Source organism: Pecten maximus, chromosome 14 (assembly GCF_902652985.1).
Source record: "Pecten maximus chromosome 14, xPecMax1.1, whole genome shotgun sequence".
Taxonomy (NCBI): Eukaryota; Metazoa; Mollusca; class Bivalvia; order Pectinida; family Pectinidae; genus Pecten; species Pecten maximus.
Genome location: NC_047028.1, coordinates 24,103,401 through 24,126,480, shown reverse-complemented (window position 1 = coordinate 24,126,480; position 23,080 = coordinate 24,103,401). Strand labels below are relative to the sequence as shown.

The 23,080-nt window shown below is 36.7% G+C and overlaps 1 protein-coding gene across 5 annotated transcripts in view; it reads right to left on the bottom strand.

Annotated features, from left to right (window-relative positions):
* The window catches only part of LOC117342299 (FERM, ARHGEF and pleckstrin domain-containing protein 1-like), a 100,590-nt gene extending 83,685 nt beyond the window's left edge, over positions 1–16,905 (bottom strand). For all 5 annotated transcript variants that reach the window (XR_004535779.1, XR_004535780.1, XM_033904397.1 and 2 more), the window contains exon 1: positions 16,727–16,905. Coding sequence is in view for 3 of the 5 variants with exons in the window: in XM_033904397.1 (XP_033760288.1) it covers positions 16,727–16,828 (102 nt within the window). In the remaining 2 variants the exon portion in view is untranslated. The remainder of the gene's footprint in view (positions 1–16,726) is intronic.
* Positions 16,906–23,080: the final 6,175 nt, after the last annotated feature.

Sequence of the window (23,080 nt, the reverse complement as noted above, 5' to 3'; positions counted from 1 at the left end):
TACTACAATATCAATCTGAACCCCTTCCTCATATCACTTTGTCTTGTACTTCAATATCAATCTGAACCCCTTCCTAATCTGACTTTGCTAAGTATTTGGTACAAAACATATCCTCTATGAACTAACAAACTTGTCTAATCCAGAACCTGTATTCTCTAGAAACTGGTATATTACTTTATCAATTTTGTTAGTTTATATGTACTATTATCAACCTTCCCTTTACATTTTCCTGAGTTGTCCACAAGCTATTTTATGAAAATATGAACTCTGTTGATGCTCAATATGATATAGTTGAATATCAAAATTTCAATTATTTCTATTTTCACATCAGTATAACATTTCAATTAGCATATACAGATGTTTACATCCAAATCTCTACTCAACAAACCAGTTCCTTTCTAAAACCATCAAATAACTGTCTTAGGTACATGTGGTTATAAGTTTGATAACAATACATACATCAAAACCCACGACTCAGCAGCAAAGAAAATAACTCCGCTCACTGTTTAATGCCTCTCAGTATAATTCTAAAGCATAAAATCACAACTCAACATGGAATTATGAACAATTTTGTATCTTAATTTAAACATGATCATGATCAGCCGAAACACGCTAAGAGCATCCAAGCGTGTTATTTAAACAAGAGTATGGGTGATACGGATCACTTCCCAGTCCCTAGGGGACCAACTACTGCGCCTGATTTATACGCAGTATCAAGGGCAGTGATCCCTTTTTATAACTTTATTGATCCCTCCAACCTGATGGCTTTATACTCTCCGTAATGTCATCTTCCAACATGTAACATCATAAAGGGAATGTAAATTTCCTGTGCAGTTTCCGTCCCTGTAAATTCTACATGCCGTGCTTGCCGAAGTCTGGGAAATCAATTTTTCAAGAATCTCAGTAACCATGATGTAATGTCGATAGGCATGAAAATAAATCATTGTCAGAAAAGGAGGTTTACGGATTTTCGTCACTTAGAGCCAATTTTTAAGAAATCCCATTTCTGATGGTGTACCGTATACACTGTGAGGGAAATGATCACTTTCAGAGTAAATTACGAAACAATGACAAAATGTTCGCGTCTCTTAAGTAATCACCAGTGCAGATCAATTTTCAGCCGAAAATTCTGCATCAAAATTCATTCTGACTTGTGATTTGTAATCAATCAAGCTTAGGGCATTATCCCATTAATGATCTGATAAACTTGATATAACGGTGTTTGGTTAAAATAAACTTATCACACAAACAACATGTGATTTAGATTATGATTAATTAATGTAAAGGGAAACATGCTGATGATTGAATTTTTGGCATCTTATTAATTAACAGTAATATCCTTGACATTCAAACTTTGGTGATCTAGAAGAGGACCAGCTAAATTTTCCTGTCATAGGGTCACTGTCAGCTGATAGAATACACCTACTACAAACCTATAAATCAGTCTCCCTTTAACACCTGATCTGATGGTGATCTATATTGTAAACATAATAACATACCAACACATAACAGAAACCTTCTTTATTCCAGATGTACCAACACAACATGCATTTTGTATATAACTGGATTTTCAATACAGCTGGGAATTTCTTTTTCCACTCATCTCCCTTCCAATTTTACATAATTGTGTCATAAATTTCCAATATGTCTGGTTAGTGCTGATCAAAATTGCTTGTGAAGACACAAATATGTCAGAGCTGATCTCCATTCCTGTTTTACATAATTGTGACATAAATTGTGTCCATGCCTGATTACTTGTGAAGACACACAGATGTCTGTCCCTCTGACAGGGACATCCCATTGACTTGCTGGCTTGTGCTGATGGTGACCCTGACAAAGGCTGATGATGTTTTGTACAATATCACAACTGAGCCATGCATTCTACTATCTCCGTCACATTATTATTCATGTTGCCATCAATATTTCTTCCAGCCCAATGAAATCTAACATAATCCAGCCAAAATATTACTTAGCAACAACAGGACAGCCTAAAATGCAACTTAGTAACAATATCAAACCATTTAAGTCACCTAGCAATAGTAGTTGGTACACAACTGTTACCAACAACAATAGTCCATACATAAATGTAACCTAGCAACAGTAGTCCATTCACAAATGTTACCTAGCAACAGTAGTCCATTCACAAATGTTACCTAGCAACAGTAGTCCATTCACAAATGTTACCTAGCAATAGTAGTCCATTCACAAATGTTACCTAGCAATAGTAGTCCATAAACAATTGTTACCTAGCAACAGTAGTCCATTCACAAATGTTACCTAGCAATAGTAGTCCATAAACAATTGTTACCTAGCAACAGTTATCCATACACTAATGTTACCTAGCAACAGTAGTCCATACACTAATGTTACCTAGCAACAGTAGTTCATACATAAATGTTACCTAGCAACAGTAGTCGTTAACGCAATTGTAACCTAGAAACAGTACTCCATACACACAAGCTACCTAGCAACAGTACTCCATACATGTTCCCTAGCAACAGCAGGCTACAGACCAATGGTCTCTAGCAACGGAAGTCCTATAGAAAAATGTTACATAGATATAGTACGCCATACACATATTTATAAGCAACCTAGCAACAGTAGTCCATACACAATCGTTCCCTGGTAATATATAGTAGTCCATATAAAATTGTTCCCATGCAATACTAGTCCATAATTGCTCCCTTTATCTTGATCCCTAATCTGAGATTTCATTAGTCCTCAAAGAGAGTATCTACCATAGGATTTGCTGTAACTACCAAACATTTCCCTCTATATATAATTTTCTAAAAATTCTAACAGTTCTTTTCCACTGGGAAATAACGGGCACTTATCCACTAATTAATTGATTATGCAAATGTTCCCTAGCCTAGGATTGAATCTATTTCCAATAGATGTCCAGCAAGAAAATGTGAAAAAACATCATGGCAATCCCATCCCAGGGCCAAACATTTGTTCTCTGTGATAATAAACGGCTGGTCCGATTAGAAATGGAAATGTTTCCACTGATAACGTCCAGATATGGGATTAGGTTCCAGGACACATTGTGATGGAGCTATGTCCATGGCTTAATAGTTTGGTGTGCAATCATATTAGAAGGCCAGTAATAACCTATATTCTGAATAAATATTGGCAGTACTACAGACCATCGTATGATCCTATGATGGAACAGATACTTATCTACCTATCCAGGATACACCAATCATTGACGAGGATCACTACTAATAAATAGGAATCAAAACCCCACAGAGCTGATTATGACTAATGATACATCAATATGTTAGCACCTGAGAAACAGATAAAATTAAAACTCAGCGAAATATCATATCATCCTTAGAGACATGGATTAGATGACTGGAGATTATATGAATCATGTGAAATTTTGCTGATGACAAAGAAAATTACTTTGAAGTAAAACAAAATCAAGGTTGTATCGACATTACAATCTAAAAGAAACACAAACTTTGGTAATAGTTGTATCATTATATATTAATCACTGTGTTATTGCAAAAATGGGCTTTTTTTTTCATCCATATAAAATATCTAGTTATTTTCTTTTTTCAGTCCTTTTGTGTTTTCTCAGACTAATTACGGGTTTCTTTTATTTATTTATTTATTTAGTTTTCCTTCCAATTCATTTTTATGATGTTTAGTTCATTTAATTGACCTTCTTTATTTGATGATAGGATTAAATTAGAGCAGCTAAAATATGTGTATATGTTTAATTTGTTTCATCATATTTCATAACAATGTGAAATGTGTCCTCTGTGAAGGAGAGAAAGCTGGTGGGTGTAGAGATTTGTAGTTAATATCCCCTTTTATAGAGATTTGTAGTTAATATCCCCTTTTATAGAGATTTGTAGTTAATATCCCCTTTTATAGAGATTTGTAGTTAATATCCCCTTTTATAGAGATTTGTAGTTAATATCCCCTTTTATAGAGATTTGTAGATAATATCCCCTTTTATAGAGATTTGTAGTTAATATCCCCTTTTATAGAGATTTGTAGTTAATATCCCCTTTTATAGAGATTTGTAGTTAATATCCCCTTTTATAGACATTTGTAGATAATATCCCCTTTTATAGAGATTTGTAGTTAATATCCCCTTTCACACTTAAGTACATGGCATTGAGATAGGTTATGCTGCATTATCTGCTGAAGAATTCTCTTAGCTTGTAAAATAGAATTACAGCAATCAATAAGTAAATATTACAACACATGCAATAAGTAGTTTTAGTTCATTTATCATGGAAAAGAGATTAAAAATTTCCAAAAAATTAACTGGCAACTCTTTTTAAAGTTTTTTTTATCAAAATGCCAGAGAAAACAGTCCCCAATTCATTATGACCATGGTAACCAGGAGACAACACATTCTGATCATGGTAACTAAGACACAATCAAGTATGACTCTGGTAACCTGGAGACAATTCATTGTGACTATGGTAACCAGGACACAATTCATTGTGACTGTGGTAACTAGTATACTATTCATTGTGACTGTGGTAACCTGGAGACAATTTGTTGTGACTATGGTAACCTGGAGACAATTCATTGTGACTGTGGTAACCTGGAGACAATTTGTTGTGACTATGGTAACCTGGAGACAATTCATTGTGACTGTGGTAACCTGGAGACAATTTGTTGTGACTATGGTAACCTGGAGACAATTCATTGTGACTGTGGTAACCTGGAGACAATTCATTGTGACTGTGGTAACCTGGAGACAATTCATTGTGACTGTGGTAACCTGGAGACAATTTGTTGTGACTATGGTAACCTGGAGACAATTCATTGTGACTGTGGTAACCTGGAGACAATTCATTGTGACTGTGGTAACCTGGAGACAATTCATTGTGACTGTGGTAACCTGGAGACAATTTGTTGTGACTGTGGTAACCTGGAGACAATTTGTTGTGACTATGGTAACCTGGAGACAATTCATTGTGACTGTGGTAACCAGGAGACAATTCATTGTGACTGTGGTAACCTGGAGACAATTTGTTGTGACTGTGGTAACCTGGAGACAATTTGTTGTGACTGTGGTAACCTGGAGACAATTTGTTGTGACTGTGGTAACCTGGAGACAATTTGTTGTGACTGTGGTAACCTGGAGACAATTCATTGTGACTGTGGTAACCTGGAGACAATTTGTTGTGACTGTGGTAACCTGGAGACAATTTGTTGTGACTGTGGTAACCTGGAGACAATTTGTTGTGACTGTGCATTTATATTGACTACAGTAACCAGGACAAAATTCATTGCGACATACACTGTCATAACCAGCAATTAACTGTAATGGTAAAGATCATACCCAGTCAATTTAATATCCACTTCAGTAAATTTACACTGAAATTAACTCAATTCAACCACAATTTTGAGCAGAATGTAAAATACATTCCTTTTAAACTTAATTTAACAGTGCATATGGTAAGTGATCTTTTAAGATAGAAGTGAGAGTGTAAGATTAATCAAACAATTTACTTGTACACTAGCAGCTATCTCATAATTGATCTGTCATTTCATATTCATGTTACATTCAACTGGTTTTATGTGTAGATAGCTTTCAACACGAAATTATCAATAACACAAATGAAGTTCTTGTGAATTCCATTTAGATGCTGTGTTTGCGATGTTTATGAAATAAGGCATTCTAGTTATATCTATACTGGAACATAATGCATCGACATGTAATGTTGAATTTTTCATAACGTACTAGAATTTCTGTGGTTTCTACAAAAGCATTGCTATTACAAGGAACACCCCCTCTCCTTGATATAATTTGCATGTTTTTGAATGAACCTGCATCAGCTTATTGTCTTAGTCATCATCAACCTTTAACAGTCATTTTAAGCCGTTCTTACTTTCTAAATCAAATTTCTCATTTTTTTTCTTGAAATTTTCCATTTAAAGACATTTCTTGTCAAAATTTCCGTACTGAAACAGGTCTCTATCAGAATTCAATTTCTCATATAAAATTGGAAATAAGATATAAAGAAGGCCAGGAAGGATTATATCCCATTAACGGTATGCACATTTGCCCCTAGGGATAAAATGCCTGCTAATATAGATTCAATCAAGATTGGCTGTTTACACTTCAAAAATCAAAAATCAATCTCCATTAGATACAAATTCAATCCCAGCCATGGGCTGGTTCTACCATGAAATAGTCAATGCCTATTCCATTTAAGCATGGCCATCTATCCACTGTGTGTAGATAAAATTGAATGATACATGGTAAGTGTGACCCTCAAGAAACATTTCCTGTCCTGAGCAAACCATCCATACAGGAGAAGGGTACACGAGATAGGATAAATGTACAGATAATTCACCTTTCTATATCTATCATATCCTAACCAACCCTTTCTAGCTAAAACCTATCAGAATAATTACCTATCTCTTCACATCCAGCCATGTTTATCATATCTTCCATCACATCCAGCCATAATAATTAACCCTCCCCTCACTTCCAACCCTCGTAATTAACCCTTCCCTCACACCCAGTTCTTCATAATTAACTTTCCCTCCTGTCAACAACATATTCCACCATCATATCTAAGGGTATACTAATTGGTGTACCACCATCACCTAAGTACCAGACACAAATTACTCTCAGGGAGGTATAAATAACTATGGTGGAGCCACACCATTAACCTGTCATCATTAGAGTTATCTACCTTGAATCAACTCTTCAGTCATTACTCTTGTTTAGATAATTTCCCTTCCTTTACATCAAATACTTATAAACTATATATACTATAAATCAAAATGAAAATAAGCGAACATTTTAATTCATTTCTTGCCAATTAAACATTACTTTATTTTCTATTTATTTGAAATGACTGATCAAACTTTATTTTCAATTTTAATTCATGTGAAATTTTTTTTATCATTTTTTTTTTTCCTTGCTAAAAATTCATTCACTTTAGCAAAATATTTGAAAACTGTCTGAAATACCATAATCTATTATGGGCTTTTCTTGGCCCCAGTATTTCTACAGCAAGTAAAAATTTCATCATAGGATTATTTAGTTCAAATATACATCCAAAAATCTAACACATTAGTTTCACAATATAGTGTGGTATTTAATTTAACACGCACGTAAACACAACATCACAGAAAACAGACCTAATCCTGGAATTAAAAACAATAATATACTTTATCACCCAGTATGGGGTATTTTCTATTTTCTGACAATAGACATTAAATGTCAAATTTTGAATTATCATCAAAATGTGAAGGGAATATCTTGAGGAGCTTTATGTGGCTGAGAGTCGAAGTATAGTTATCACCTTGTAAATGGATTCTGTAACGGATCGATCGACAGAGCGACTCTTAGGTATGATGACATGGCCCATAGATGCTGCTGTCTGTGCCGACATTGTTCATCCCTATAGTAAATGTGACTTCAAATTTACATTTCAGCTCTTGTCAAACCTATAATAAGACGCATGTAACTATAGACCTCCACATCTAGCCAACAGACTTGTCTACAAGTGTTATTTCGTCCCCACCATGTCTGATGAAGTTCCCCAATCATATATTTCATCAAACAGCAACTTAACCCTCACAGTCTGTAAAGGTGTCGAGTATTGGCTGAAAATCTTCCTGGCCATTCCCTGTTAAAATTAGAAACCCATGATGTCTAAATCTTCCTGGCCATTCCCTGTTAAAATTAGAAACCCATGATGTCTAAATCTTCCTGGCACCATTACACTCTGAAGCTGTCGCTAAAAAATCAGTGGAATAAATCTGGCCTCGGAATTACAGAAATCAAAACCACAGACCTTTTTATCAGTGTCAGAGAAATAAGGTGTAAATCTGCTTTCAGAAGGCCTGTTGTCGCCGACACTTAAACCTTTCTCTTTACACTCACTCAGTTCTAAAATCCATCTCCAAGTTCCCATCGGAAAGGATGCTAATTTTGAGCATTTTAGCTTGTTTGGCGACAACAGAAACACAAGTCATCAAGAATACCAATGGCTGGACAGACGGTCTACTACTTACTGAATCGCAATGTCCATCACCATTCATGGAAATTATATAATATAATGTTCTCAGGAAGAACCTTTACAATCACAAAGATAGATTTATACATAGACAGAAGTCTTACCAATGAAACTTCAACTACAAAGTTGTTTACATCAACATCACAATGTCAGACACATGAATATATATAATCCAGGAATTTTTCTGCATTATTATGTAGGAAACTACAATCATTCTCAATGTTTTACAATAAACAAATAATTTGCTCTGTCTAGAAGAATTTTTCATTATGGAATAAGATTGTTATCTATTGACAAGAATCATAGTTTTTAATGTTTTATTGTTCAACTTGATGAGAAAAAAAATCCTATTCTTTGTTTTGAAGTTTTCTTTGATGGTACGCTTTTTTAGTTTTTCCATATATCAATCTGATAAAATCACAAGAGAGTTCAACATTGGGCAACTATAAAGGCTAGCTTTATCTCAGAAAATATTACAATCTAGAATTTTTTACCAGGATGAGATCATACGGTTCACCTTATACAGGGCAGTGCATTATTAATAAGTCATCTCAACGATACAACCATCTCTCTAATATTTTGTCTCAGTAAAGATTGATTTAGTTATGCGTCATATCAACAACTATATGGTCATTAAGGACGGCCTCCCCTGTGTGCAGGATCTGTATGCGTTGTGAATGTGTTCAGGGAGGCTGCAATATGCTTTTGTTTGTCTCTTTGTGATAGTGCAGATCCGATTCCCGACTTTATAGTGCTACCTAACTGAAGCATACTGCCGAAAACTTCTAGCATGCACATGACCAGTATTCAAATCTGTTTCATTTCCATGTTGAATGAGTTGATCATAAGGCAGAACCTGGCATGTAGGTTTAGGAGTACAGAATATTATTAGTAATTCATCAGAAAACCATCTAAGTTGGTCAGAGTTTATTTAGTCAGTGGATAATGTCAATGGCTAGAGACATAGTTCTTCATAAAAGTTAACAATATTTCTTATTCATTTTCTATATGCAAAAGTTAACACGAGTTGATTGTGAAATTATTCTTTTATTTATCACACCTAGATGAATTTGTTTTTTTGTGTCCCTTATGATCAATTCAATTCAATGCAAGTTAATGGAACAAGCATGCTGGGCATTGCTAAAGCAATACATGTCCACTACCAGCACCACTAAAAATAGTTACAGTGACCTTGACCCCAAAACCCTGATACTCAAACTTGATCTGTAGGCACTCATACTAAAGTTAAATACCAACTTTCACCAACATACCTTGAAACGTGGCTGAGAAAAATCTGGAAAACTTTCACCAACATATACCTTGAAGCATGGCTGAGAAAAAAGTGGAAAACTGAGAGGACACGTACAACAGACAGACAGACAAACGGGAAGGAAACCTATAGCCCCAAAATAGCCATTAATATTTGGACACCCAACTGAAACTTTTAGTCTCGCCCAATAAGTCACTCAATTTCAAATACAAAGTCCTTGGTACCAGTCAGCAATGATACCAGTGCTGTTTTATTAGATGGAGTTTGACACAGGATCCCATAAGGACCAACTCACTCCATATTTGTCCTAGGGAGCAGTCCGGCCTTGTGGACACCTAGGGGGTATTCAGGCCACAACAAGCCCCACCACTAGCCCTGTTCACCTGACCATGATAGGAGGCATTAAGCCACAATCCAATCAGGTAGATTAGATAGATTGATGGCTGTCCAGAAACTTACATTTTCTCAATTCTCCTCCACAGACTTACATTGGTGGAAATTTTGACAGTACAATCAAAAGTCTGGATATGTATAATGATTGCCTGCAGTCGAATCTTGCCCCAACCCTGTTTGCCCCAACCCTGTTATTTTTCAGACACTTTTCCATTGAAATCTAACTTAATCATCAAGTCACTGGACCATCCACACCAAACCTCTAACAGAATATAAAAGGGAAAGAAGAGTCTGTTACAGTCGGTTATACAAGCACCTCCTCCCGATAAGGAAGATTTCCGAGTCCTGGCTGTTCACAACAATTTCCAGGCCATAAAGGTTACATTAAATCTAGCTGCTTTTAGGTTTGATTAGAGTAATAGGCAAAGTTCTAGCCCATTCTTAAACCATAAACTACATTGGTGAGAGCAGTCATGAATACAGCTGAAAATGTCAGAGGATATATACTACAACAGCTTAAGGCAAGGCAACTAGGAGACAGTGTTTAACAGTCAGATTTTACATGTAGTAAATTCAGCTACCAACCTGATAACCCACACTTCTTCAGCCTTTAGAGTAAACATTCTACAATACCCACACATACCTGGGGTAATAAAACGCGACAAGTTTATAGCATCTCAACCCCTGACATTCTACCCATCTATATATAGCACTGTGTCTCTGTTCCAATCACCTCTATACTGCAATCTCTGTATTCCAAACCTCAAAATACATCATGTTAATCATTGACGGCCTATAAAATGTCCATACCAGCAATCTCTGACTTTCTTGGCTTAGAGCATATTAAACCAGAGTGTGGAGCACATTTTATGAATGCGGTAGACGAATGAGTCATTTTTTATCGGTGAGTTTACAATATTGATGACAAGGTGTTGTCTTTAAATACCATTCCTTCCTTGTTGCCCTGGAGTTTTATTCACAGGTCTAAATTTCCAGTTAAAAAAATCATATGATAAATAAACGTGCAACTTGTAATGAATAAAATTCTATGCTCTGGAATAATGAGAATATCAAATGATCATGGCTGTTGCCCTCAATGTCAAAATTCAAACAAATTGAATGATATTGCTCCCAATGTCAAGCTTTAAACATGTGTATTTTATCACAAAAGAAATAATTATTTCTCAACTTCAACATTCTTCACACAACAAAGCTTTAAAACAATTGTTTTATTAAGAAGCAACTATTAGCATAAGTCAATCAATATTAAAGTAAAACCTAACACTGCATCAGAGAAAAACTAAAATATTAAGATTTTTGTTCTCAACTTGGGAGTAAATCTTTTATAAAATGTAGATAAAGATCCAAAGACAAAGTCTGGTAATTTTCATGTTCAAGATCTCTCTTAACAGAATGCTATAAAATGAAAGATTATTCTTGTAAATAAAGTAAAATCTAATGCTATCTCCGATCTATCATTCCACTGAAAAACCATTACGAAACATCAAAGAAAATTAAGAAAAACTTGGCAATTTGAATCTCTAACATGACACTGGCATTAGCAAGAACGATGGGAATCAAGGGAAATGAAAAGAAGGGATACTCTTTTAAAACCTGGTTGATAATTAAAATTCTGACTGCCATGCAATCGAGACCAATTCGGAAACAAAAACGTTACCATGAAGGTGGGGGGAAATGTACATGTCCTAACAGTTGGGACTTAATACACAAGAAAACCTTGACAAATGCACGGCATTTTATTTAACTTTTTATTTTTTATTAAGTATCTTGACAAATGCACGGCATTTTATTTAACTTTTTATTTTTTTATTAAGTAATCAAAGAGGAACACGAAAAGGTCAAATAGGTGTGTCATTCCTAATACAGCCAATGATAATCTGCCATATCAAAAAAATTATATCTTATAAGTTTCAACGGCAAATAAATCCCTGAATGCTTATATTAAATGTAACTCAATTCCTGGCTTTCAAGATGCTTCCTGAACTCAACCACATCAGATCTGTTTAGACTTCCATCAATGTTCATATACTCCCATATCCTATATATCATCTATTAGATTTCAATATCGCCATCATACCCTGATGCTATCTAGTAGATTTATCTTCAATTTTCAAATCTATTTCAGTAACTTCATCAATTTCAAAATTTACAAACTGAAAAAGTCATTCCTATTTAACATGATCAGAATCTCTGGACACTTTTGTATAAATTTGTGGCAAAATGTGTTATGGTTTCTGCTTTTGAGTTCTGTTTCTTTTTGAAAGGTTTATTGATTTCCATTTCACTCCTGAGAATGTTATTTGTTTTACTGCCATCAATAATAACCCCCATTTCCTCTTGTAACCTCAGCAGGTTGTTACGTCTAGAAAACATTTAGGAACAGCAACTGGGGACAATCACATCAAATTGAAATTGTGTCTCCAAACATTTATACTGAGTATTGCTGAAGCAAGACTTGTCCCCTACAAGTCCTGCAAGTTCAAGGGGACATAACTCTGTCATAACAGGTGATGATGAACTGAAACTTAAACTTAATCTGTAACTGCTATTACAAAACCACAAACCAAATTTTAGCTTCTTATCTGTAGAAATGACAGAAAAAAATCGAACACCTCATGTAGACAAATGGAAGGCCGAACACTAGTTCTTAATTACAAATACCATTCACTTCATCACTGAGGTGATGGTGTATTGAACACAATCACACGAATGTTTATTCTATAGAACAATTCTATTTCAGCCCTATATGTATGCACTGTATTTGTCGAGCAATAAACCCATGCCTGGTAACAAGCCGGATGATATCTATTGCAGTTCTAGCTGTTAAAAATCTAACAAAAGCAATAATGCCCGTCCCAGGAGCCGAAGTACATGTGACATCACCCTGGGTTTGTTACAGGATAAATACAGTAAATTCAACATTAAACAACCTGTCATATGTGGTACAACAATTTGATGCAGGATATTCTATTCCACAGAACCCCTATTCAGACAGAACACACTATTTTGGGGATGTTCACTAGCGATTGTATGATGATTGATCACCGCCACGTTTGCAGTAGCATGCATGTGGCAACGATTGTGCAGCCTCTCGGTCACATGCGTACAGTTTTATAGGAATTAATCAAAACATTCTGAAATGTAAAATTTTGACAAGAAAATTTTGTTTTGAAACATTACATTGGAATTCTGCCAACTTTCTCCATAATACCTACGCACATATGATGTCAGGCACAATCTAAGAAGATACCAAACGCTTCTGTGTCTACAGAGAAATCATGCATCTTAAAGCTTGTCTCCATATTTACTAGGAACGACTTAACTCCTCTCACAGAAAAATAAAGAAAATGATATCTTACTCAACAACTGGAATAGTTCAATATTCCGTGTACAAGTGTAAACATATAAACTATGAAGATTCTATGAACATCTGAATGCCAAGTGTATTTCTTAGGTCAAATATGGCAGATATGTTTTTCGCCTAAACTGTTTGCTTGGAAAACTAATCAAGCAACTCGAACCATCTAATTCATGGTAACACAAATATCTAACTTGCAACATCTTATTCATGGTAACACAAATATCTAACTCGCAACATCTAATTCATGGTAACACAAATATCTAACTCGCAACATCTAATTCATGGTAACACAAATATCTAACTCGCAACATCTAATTCATGGTAACACAAATATCTAACTCACATCTAATTCATGGTAACAAAAATATCTAACTCACATCTAATTCATGGTAGCAAAAATATCCAACTCGGGATCATTTGTAAAAATAACGTTATGAAATATTTAGAAATATTATATTTAGAATGAAATTTAAAGCTGACATGAGTCATGAAGGATATGGAAGGAATTCTATATCCCTGTATCCAGTTTGTAAGATGTTATCAGGTGAGTTTACTCTAATGTTACATTAAAACTGCGAGGAAAGAGGTAGAAACATGCGATGGTTCACCACCAATGGCACCAAGTCCAGAGAATATTGTATACATGTACACAAAAACACTGAAAACTTATCTACAAATTCAGAAATGATACAACCGTGGTGGAACTACTACATTTTAACAGGTGTTGAATTGGCTTTTCATTTTTTATTTTATTTTAATTTTCTTTTTTTTTCTTCATTCGTGCACTGAAAATTTATCATCAAGATACAGAATCATTTTATATGATCTAGATATTAAAATTTCTATAAATCAAAGTGGGGTACATTACACATGAACACATGTTTTAATTTCAGGGGCCGACAGAACTAGTAGAACTGCCAGAGAAATATCTGCCATAGGTATCAACCAGCTACAAACCATTTGTATGTTTCTTTCTCTATACAAGACAAATAGAAATGCTTCATCGAAATACAGGTAGCACCAATATGGAAGATACACAGTCATAAGGTCATAAGATTTCGGAAAATCTTTTTCCTGACACTGACACTGTTGTATAATGATTATCTGTTGAACATTTTCATGGTGTAATTTTACACAGAATAGAAATTATTATTTTTTTTATCAAACAAATTAAAGGAACTGTTCTGGAAATAACACTATATTAATCCAAACAAAGTGTTCCCATTACCATAACAATGAGAAATACCATTAAACTTTAAGTGTAAATTATGTGTTCGCAGGGACAACCCAGATTCAAATGAGATAAAAGGGAATGGCCATCCGAGTGCAATATTGCAATCCATCTCGAGATTTGTCCAGTTCTCGGATCTGAAGCCTCGAGTGGTGGAGATTGCCCTAAGGGTTATCTTCTCAAGTCTAATGGCTCATCAGGACATGCCCAGAAACTCTACATGGCTCATCAGGACATGCCCAGAAACTCTACAGAGTGCATGTCCACTGAATGTTTATTCCACAGGAAGCTAGAGCTTCACTAGACATTTACAAATTGCCCAGCAAATGGCATCCTTTCCCTAGATTCCATACAGTTATTTGGCGGTACTGACGATTTTTATATGATAGGCTATGATGGAATATAGATGACTGGACATGGACACAGTGCTGTTGCTATCACGGCATTTTTATTAACGGTATTTCATCCATATTCAATCAGTGGGCAATGAGATCATTTGCTGTTAATGTGTCTGTGAAACCAACAACAAATGGAAATCCCCTGGTGAAATCAAAACCAATGAAAGTTTGCCAGTTAAGACATGACCAATGAAAATTCAACCTTTATTATTATTTGGATTCGATTATGCATTGGAACAGCACGATTGTTTAGGCCAACCCTACGATAGTACCACAGTCATACACTGCAAGGCATTCTAATGATACTGCCATTGTTGTAAGACCTTCTGGTATCACAGCCATATATTGTAACACCTTCTGGTGCCACTGCCATACATTGCAACACCTTCTGGTGCCACAACCATACATTGTAACACCTTCTGGTGCCACTGCCATACGTTGTAGGACCTTCTGGTGCCACAGCCATACGTTGTAACACCTTCTGGTGCCACTGCCATACATTGTTAAACCTTCTGGTGCCACTGCCATACATTGTAACACCTTCTGGTGCCACTGCCATACGTTGTAGGACCTTCTGGTGCCACTGCCATACATTGTAGGACCTTCTGGTACCACTGCCATACATTATAACACCTTCTGGTGCCACTGCCATACATTGTAGGACCTTCTGGTGCCACTGCCATACGTTGTAACACCTTCTGGTGCCACTGCCATACGTTGTAACACCTTCTGGTGCCACTGCCATACATTGTAACACCTTCTGGTGCCACTGCCATACATTGTAACACCTTCTGGTGCCACTGCCATACATTGTAGGACCTTCTGGTGCCACTGCCATACATTGTAGGACCTTCTGGTGCCACTGCCATACATCGTAGGACCTTCTGGTGCCACTGCCATACATCGTAAAACCTTCTGGTGCCACTGCCATACATCGTAACACCTTCTGGTGCCACTGCCATACGTTGTAACACCTTCTGGTGCCACTGCCATACGTTGTAACACCTTCTGGTGCCACTGCCATACGTTGTAACACCTTCTGGTGCCACTGCCATACGTTGTAACACCTTCTGGTGCCACTGCCATACGTTGTAACACCTTCTGGTGCCACTGCCATACGTTGTAACACCTTCTGGTGCCACTGCCATACATTGTAACACCTTCTGGTGCCACTGCAATACATTGTAAGGCATTTGATTCTGTGTCCTGCATAGTAGCTGACTGTAGCCCAGTCTGGGGTTGATAAATTGTAGGCAAATGTAATTAAGGCAATGTAAGGCCTTCTGGGGCCATACATTGTAAGGCCTTGGTGTCTATATAGTAAGATATTCTGGTGTCGATCCTAAGCTGACTGTGGCCCAGTCTGGAGGCGATAAATTGTGTAGTTTGGGTGAGACATTGTGAGTACTTCTTTACAACCTGACACAGTGCACCGACCTTCTGCTATGTCTGGGGGTGATAAAACTAGTGGATTACATCCTATCCTCCATTCTTACCATGCTGGCTTTCAATATATATCTACAGACTTTCCTACTCCAAAACCAGTCCAGATTCAATTATTTTTCTGATTCCAGCAATACATGAAAATCAAGAAAGATATTTAATGCATAAACCTTGAGGTAAGCTTTAAACAGTGTTGCAAGCTGACTGGCTGAAAATTGGATGTGTCAAATAAGATTTTCTATAACAAGGTGATGTTTAGCTTGCTTTTAATTATTACATATGTTTGGATTCCCTTATTCATGAAATTTTAATAGTAAGACTAGGAAAACTGTTCCTGATGAAAACGATATTCTCAGGAGGCTGATAAAAGATAAGATTAGAGAAAAATCTTACAGTGTTAAGCAATATTGTAGTGATCCTTTCTACTTTTTTTCCTCTCTAATATTACATGATCAATGAGGGATTTATCAGGCTGAGGATTTTTAAAGAAAGCTCTATATTTTAAGAAGAGAAAAGTCCAGCAAGTTTAAACCATGACATCACACTAAGAAAAACATGAAATTTGATTACTGAAATCTTGTATAATTATAATCAAGCACTTACAGGGACCTGGAATGCATGGACGGAGTCATCCAGGAACTGGATGCGAAGGTTGACAATTTTCCCCTTCCTGGGGGCCCCACCGCGGGGCAGCGAGTCCCCCATGGTGGGCCTCTTTAAGGCTGGGCTTGCGGCTGGTCTGGGAGAGGCTTGCCTACTTCCATGTCATTCTGTCACATACCACACCTGAAATGAAAGAAGAACTAATTAATCAACACTATAAATACAGGTAACAATAGCTTTTAACTATGCAGGTAATATTTGACAAAAAATTTATCATCCCCGCTTTGTACATCTTCCCAGATTGCAGTAACATAAGAAATGTCATTTACTACAGTCATAAGCTGGGTTTTTTTATGTATACCCACTAAAAAAATAATGTTACTTATTTTACAACAATTGCAAGTTATATAAGCTAATATTAATCACTCTTACCCTGGCTGTAAGCACATTACGTGTTTTACTAGGGGAGGAAAACAGAGTATCTGGAGAAAACCCCTGTGGTCGGGTATAGGTGATCCCATATACCTGATCTACTGCCAGAGTGTATATGTGTAATAACCACAATATTAACCAGACCACCCTTGAATTTTATATCAATTGAATCTAGATTTTTAAAAACATATAATAATTTCATGCCGTCTGCTTCAAAACAAAAACAAATTTTAAAGTATTTTTACTAAAATGCAATTCCATGCCCTCATTTGAAATTCAATTCTTTAATGAGAATTGCATGAAGCATGGAAGCTATTGCTATTTTCATTGATATTTCTCAAAAAGTGTGCTATGCTTTAAAGATCTTTCCTTCGTATTTGGCTTAAACTAATATGACCTAAGAAATTAAAATATATTTCATGCAACTGATCCTTGATCATGACCTATCATATAGACTGCACAATTTAATATCATCACCCATCATAATGACAATCCTCATATGAAACTGCCTTCAATCGAAAACACGTAATATTTAATTAAGAAGTGAAATACAAGCTGTGTGACCTGGAGGCAAAAGAACACATGATTCATTGTCAACAATCAAAAGATGTAAACAAAAGCCTAGTTTCTGTTTCAGCTCTGTAATTGAATGTAAAAAGAAATCAGGAAAAATCAATCTTTTAAGTATTCAAGGAGAGGAGGGGGTGTAAACTAACTACAGTAGTTCTTTTGAGGCCACATACATATATAAGTACAGAAGGCTGGACAAATAAAGGCTGTTTTATGGACCCCTACATGTACACTACCCCGACACATACAAAATGGACTGGATTTTTTTTCATTCTTTACAAAAGTGCATTAATGATTCATTAAATAACTAATTAACCTTTAACATAAAAAAAATACATGCTATGGTAAGGAACAAGAGGCCCATGGGGCCTGTATCGCTCACCTGGTTGGATTTGACCAAATGTCAAAATAATGTTCATGTTCAATTCCTTTTGTTTGTTAACCTCAAACAATGCTATTTATGGTTATAGCGTGGGGATCCCAACTGCTTTAAAGAAATAATGAAGTCCAGACTCTCTGAGTTTACAACATGCATTTATAACTTTATGACTAGTAGTGATTTAAAGGAATTACCTCTATTTCCTATATGGGGCCCCGCCCCTTTTGCCCCTCGGGGGTCAGAGTCACCATTTATGCAAAATCTGTTCCCCTTCCCCCAAGAATGTTTCTTACCAAATTGGGTTCAAATCCATTCATAACTTTATGACTAGTAGCGATTTTAAGGAATTACCTCTATTTCCCCATTAGGCCCCGCCCCTTTGGCCCCTTGGGGGTCAGAGTCACCATTTATGCAAAATCTGTTCCCCTTCCCCAAAGAATGCTTCTGACCAAATTGGGTTCAAATCCATTCATAAATTTATGACAAGTAGCGATTTAAAGGAATTACCTCTATTTCCCATATGGGGCCCCGCCCCTTTGGCCCCTTGGGGGTCAGAGTCACCATTTATGCAAAATCTGCTCCCCTTCCCCAAAAGATGTTTCTTATTAAATTGGGTTCAAATCCATTCATAACTTTATGACTAGTAGCGATTTAAAGGAATTACCTCTATTTCCCATATGGGGCCCCGCCTCTTTGGCCCCTCGGGGGTCAGAGTCACCATTTATGCAAAATCTGTTCCCCTTCACATAAGAATGTTTCTGACCAGTTTGGGTATAAATCCATTCATAACTTTATGACTAGTAGCGATTTGAAGGAATTACCTCTATTTCCCCATTAGGCCCCGCCCCCTTGGCCCCTTGGGGGTCAGAGTCACCATTTATGCAAAATCTGTTCCCCTTTCCTAAAGGATGTTTCTGACCAAATTGGGTTCAAATCCATTCATAACTTTATGACTAGTAGCGATTTGAAGGAATCACCTCTATTTCCCCTAATGGGCCCCGCCCCTTTGGCCCCTTGGGGGTCAGAGTAACCATTTATGCAAAATCTGTTCCCCTTCCCCAAAGGATGTTTCTGACCAAATTGGGTTCAAATCCATTCATAACTTTATGACTAGTAGCGATTTGAAGGAATTACCTCTATTTCCCCTAATGGGCCCCGCCCCTCAGGCCCCTTGGGGGTCAGAGTCACCATTTATGCAAAATCTGTTCCCCTTTCCTAAAGGATGTTTCTGACCAAATTGGGTTCAAATCCATTCATAACTTTATGACTAGTAGCGATTTAAAGGAATTGCCTCTATTTCCCCTAATGGGCCCCGCCCCTTTGGCCCCTTGGGGGTCAGAGTCACCATTTATGCAAAATCTGCTCCCCTTCCCCAAAAGATGTTTCTTATTAAATTGGGTTCAAATCCATTCATAACTTTATGACTAGTAGCGATTTAAAGGAATTACCTCTATTTCCCATATGGGGCCCCGCCTCTTTGGCCCCTCGGGGGTCAGAGTCACCATTTATGCAAAATCTGTTCCCCTTCACATAAGAATGTTTCTGACCAATTTGGGTATAAATCCATTCATAACTTTATGACTAGTAGCGATTTGAAGGAATTACCTCTATTTCCCCTAATGGGCCCCGCCCCTTTGGCCCCTTGGGGGTCAGAGTAACCATTTATGCAAAATCTGTTCCCCTTCCCCAAAGGATGTTTCTGACCAAATTGGGTTCAAATCCATTCATAACTTTATGACTAGTAGCGATTTGAAGGAATCACCTCTATTTCCCCATTAGGCCCCGCCCCTTTGGCCCCTTGGGGGTCAGAGTAACCATTTATGCAAAATCTGTTCCCCTTCCCCAAAGGATGTTTCTGACCAAATTGGGTTCAAATCCATTCATAACTTTATGACTAGTAGCGATTTAAAGGAATTGCCTCAATTTCCCCTATTGGGCCCCGCCCCTCAGGCCCCTTGGGGGTCAGAGCCACCATTTATGCAAAATCTGATCCCCTTCTGCCAAGGATGTTTCTGACCAAATTTGGTCAAAATCCAATAAGAACTTTTTGACTAGTAGCGATTTGAAGCAAATGTTGACGGCTCTAATATTACATGATCAATGAGGGATTTATCAGGCTGAGGATTTTTAAAGAAAGCTCTATATTTTAAGAAGAGAAAAGTCCAGCAAGTTTAAACCATGACATCACACTAAGAAAAACATGAAATTTGATTACTGAAATCTTGTATAATTATAATCAAGCACTTACAGGGACCTGGAATGCATGGACGGAGTCATCCAGGAACTGGATGCGAAGGTTGACAATTTTCCCCTTCCTGGGGGCCCCACCGCGGGGCAGCGAGTCCCCCATGGTGGGCCTCTTTAAGGCTGGGCTTGCGGCTGGTCTGGGAGAGGCTTGCCTACTTCCATGTCATTCTGTCACATACCACACCTGAAATGAAAGAAGAACTAATTAATCAACACTATAAATACAGGTACCAATAGGTTTTAACTATGCAGGTAATATTTGACAAAAAATTTATCATCCCCGTATTGTACATCTTCCCAGATTGCAGTAACATAAGAAATGTCATTTACTACAGTCATAAGCTGGGTTTTTTTATGTATACCCACTAAAAAAAATAATGTTCACTTATTTTACAACAATTGCAAGTTATATAAGCTAATATTAATCACTCTTACCCTGGCTGTAAACACAGTAGGTGTTTTACTAGGGGAGGAAAACAGAGTATCTGGAGAAAACCCCTGTGGTCGGGTATAGGTGATCCCATATACCTGGTCTCCTGCCAGAGTGTATATGTGTAATAACCACAATATTAACCAGACCACCCTTGAATTTTATATCAATTGAATCTAGATTTTTAAAAACATATAATAATTTCATGCCGTCTGCTTCAAAACAAAAACAAATTTTAAAGTATTTTTACTAAAATGCAATTCCATGCCCTCATTTGAAATTCAATTCTTTAATGAGAATCGCATGAAGCATGGAAGCTATTGCTATTTTCATTGATATTTCTCAAAAAGTGTGCTATGCTTTAGAGATCTTTCCTTCCAATTTGGCTTTAACTAATATGACCTAAGAAATTAAAATATATTTTATGCAACTGATCCTCGACCTATCATATAGACTGCACAATTTAATATCATCGCCCATCATAAGGACAATCCTCATGTGAAACTGCCTTCAATCGAAAACACGTAATATTTAATTAAGAAGTGAAATACAAGCTGTGTGACCTGGAGGCAATTATAACACATGATTCATTGTCAACAATCAAAAGATTTAAACAAAAGCCTAGTTTCTGTTTCAGCTCTGTAATTAAATGTAAAAAGAAATCAGGAAAAATCAATCTTTCAAGTATTCATAGAGAGGAGGGGGTGTAAACTAACTACAGTAGTTCTTTTGCGGCCATGTACATATATATATAAGTACAGAAGGCTGGACAAATAAAGGCTGTTTTATGGACTCCTAGCTACATGTACACTACCCCAACAAATACAAAATGGACTGGATTTTTTTTTATTCTTTACGAAAGTGCATTAATGTTTTATTATTTAACTAATTAACCCTGAACATAAAAATTACAACCAAGATCTAGACAGCCACCCGTTTGAACCAATGAGATGAATTGGACAATACCACTACAAAAGGAACGCCACCACACCTCAACAATACGACACGTAAGTGCAACCAGAAAGGCTATTCTTGTTAATGTAAACAGAAAAGGGAATGTTCCGTAGATGTTTTTCATCCCGCTATTTTTTCCTGATGACAGATCTTTTTATTTTTCTCAATTGATTTAATGAAGTCATGTATTGTTTATACATATAAGTGCATGGCCCTTTCCATCTTTCTCCATTTGATATATATATAATTATTTCCATCAATACTGATCGTCAAAACAAGATATTTCTTGGCAATCTAAATTCATACTAAATGGAATGAACACCAGATCTTAACAGATCAACATATTATCATTTCCGAATGTACGCTTTCAAGAAAACTCAAAGGCATTAGGCTCTTCATAAACCAGCAGTGCTTTGAACTTACGCAGTTGTGGTAAACTACGAAAGCTACACTCTTGAGAAATGTTTTAGCACAGCCAAGCAGGCATATGATTGAGTTTGCATGTACAACATACACAATGTACTGAACATTTCAGCAGGAGAAATTCGTTTATACTCCTATTCCATGTCTACATATACTAAGTCATTGTCAGAATGTTATATATGCTCTTGTTTCGGTGAAACCGTCTCAACTGTTCGATTTAGATATCTTAACACATTGTTTGTAAGATCTTGTAGAGGCATTTTCAACAGAGTTGTAAACAAGCACACTGTCATCGCCTGAATCAGAAATATTCATACTACACTACAAGTGCTCTTCTGTCCAACTGAAGGATAATTCCTTAAAGTCAAGCACTATATTTGTATCCTTTCCACTTCGACCTAATCCTTACCAGACAAGGGCATTTTAACTGAACGGCTATATAGACATGATAGGCTTATAACCAGGAAAGGGGCATTGATATTTTAACTGAACTATTACAGACATGGGTGGGCTTATTACAAGACAAGGGCATTTAAACTGAACGGCTATATAGACATGATAGGCTTATAACCAGGAAAGGGGCATTGATATTTTAACAGAACTACTACAGACATTGGTGGGCCTATTACCAGACAGGGGCATTTTAACTGAACTGTTGGAGACATTGGTGGGCCTATTACCAGACAGGGGCATTTTAACTGAACTGTTGGAGACATTGGTGGGCCTATTACCAGACAGGGGCATTTTAACTGAACTGTTGGAGACATTGGTGGGCCTATTACCAGACAGGGGCATTTTAACTGAACTGCTATTAACATTGGTGGGCTTATTACCAGAGGGGCATTTTAACTGAACTGCTGTAGACATTGGTGGTCTTATTACCAGACAGGGGCATTTAACTGAACTACTACAGACATAG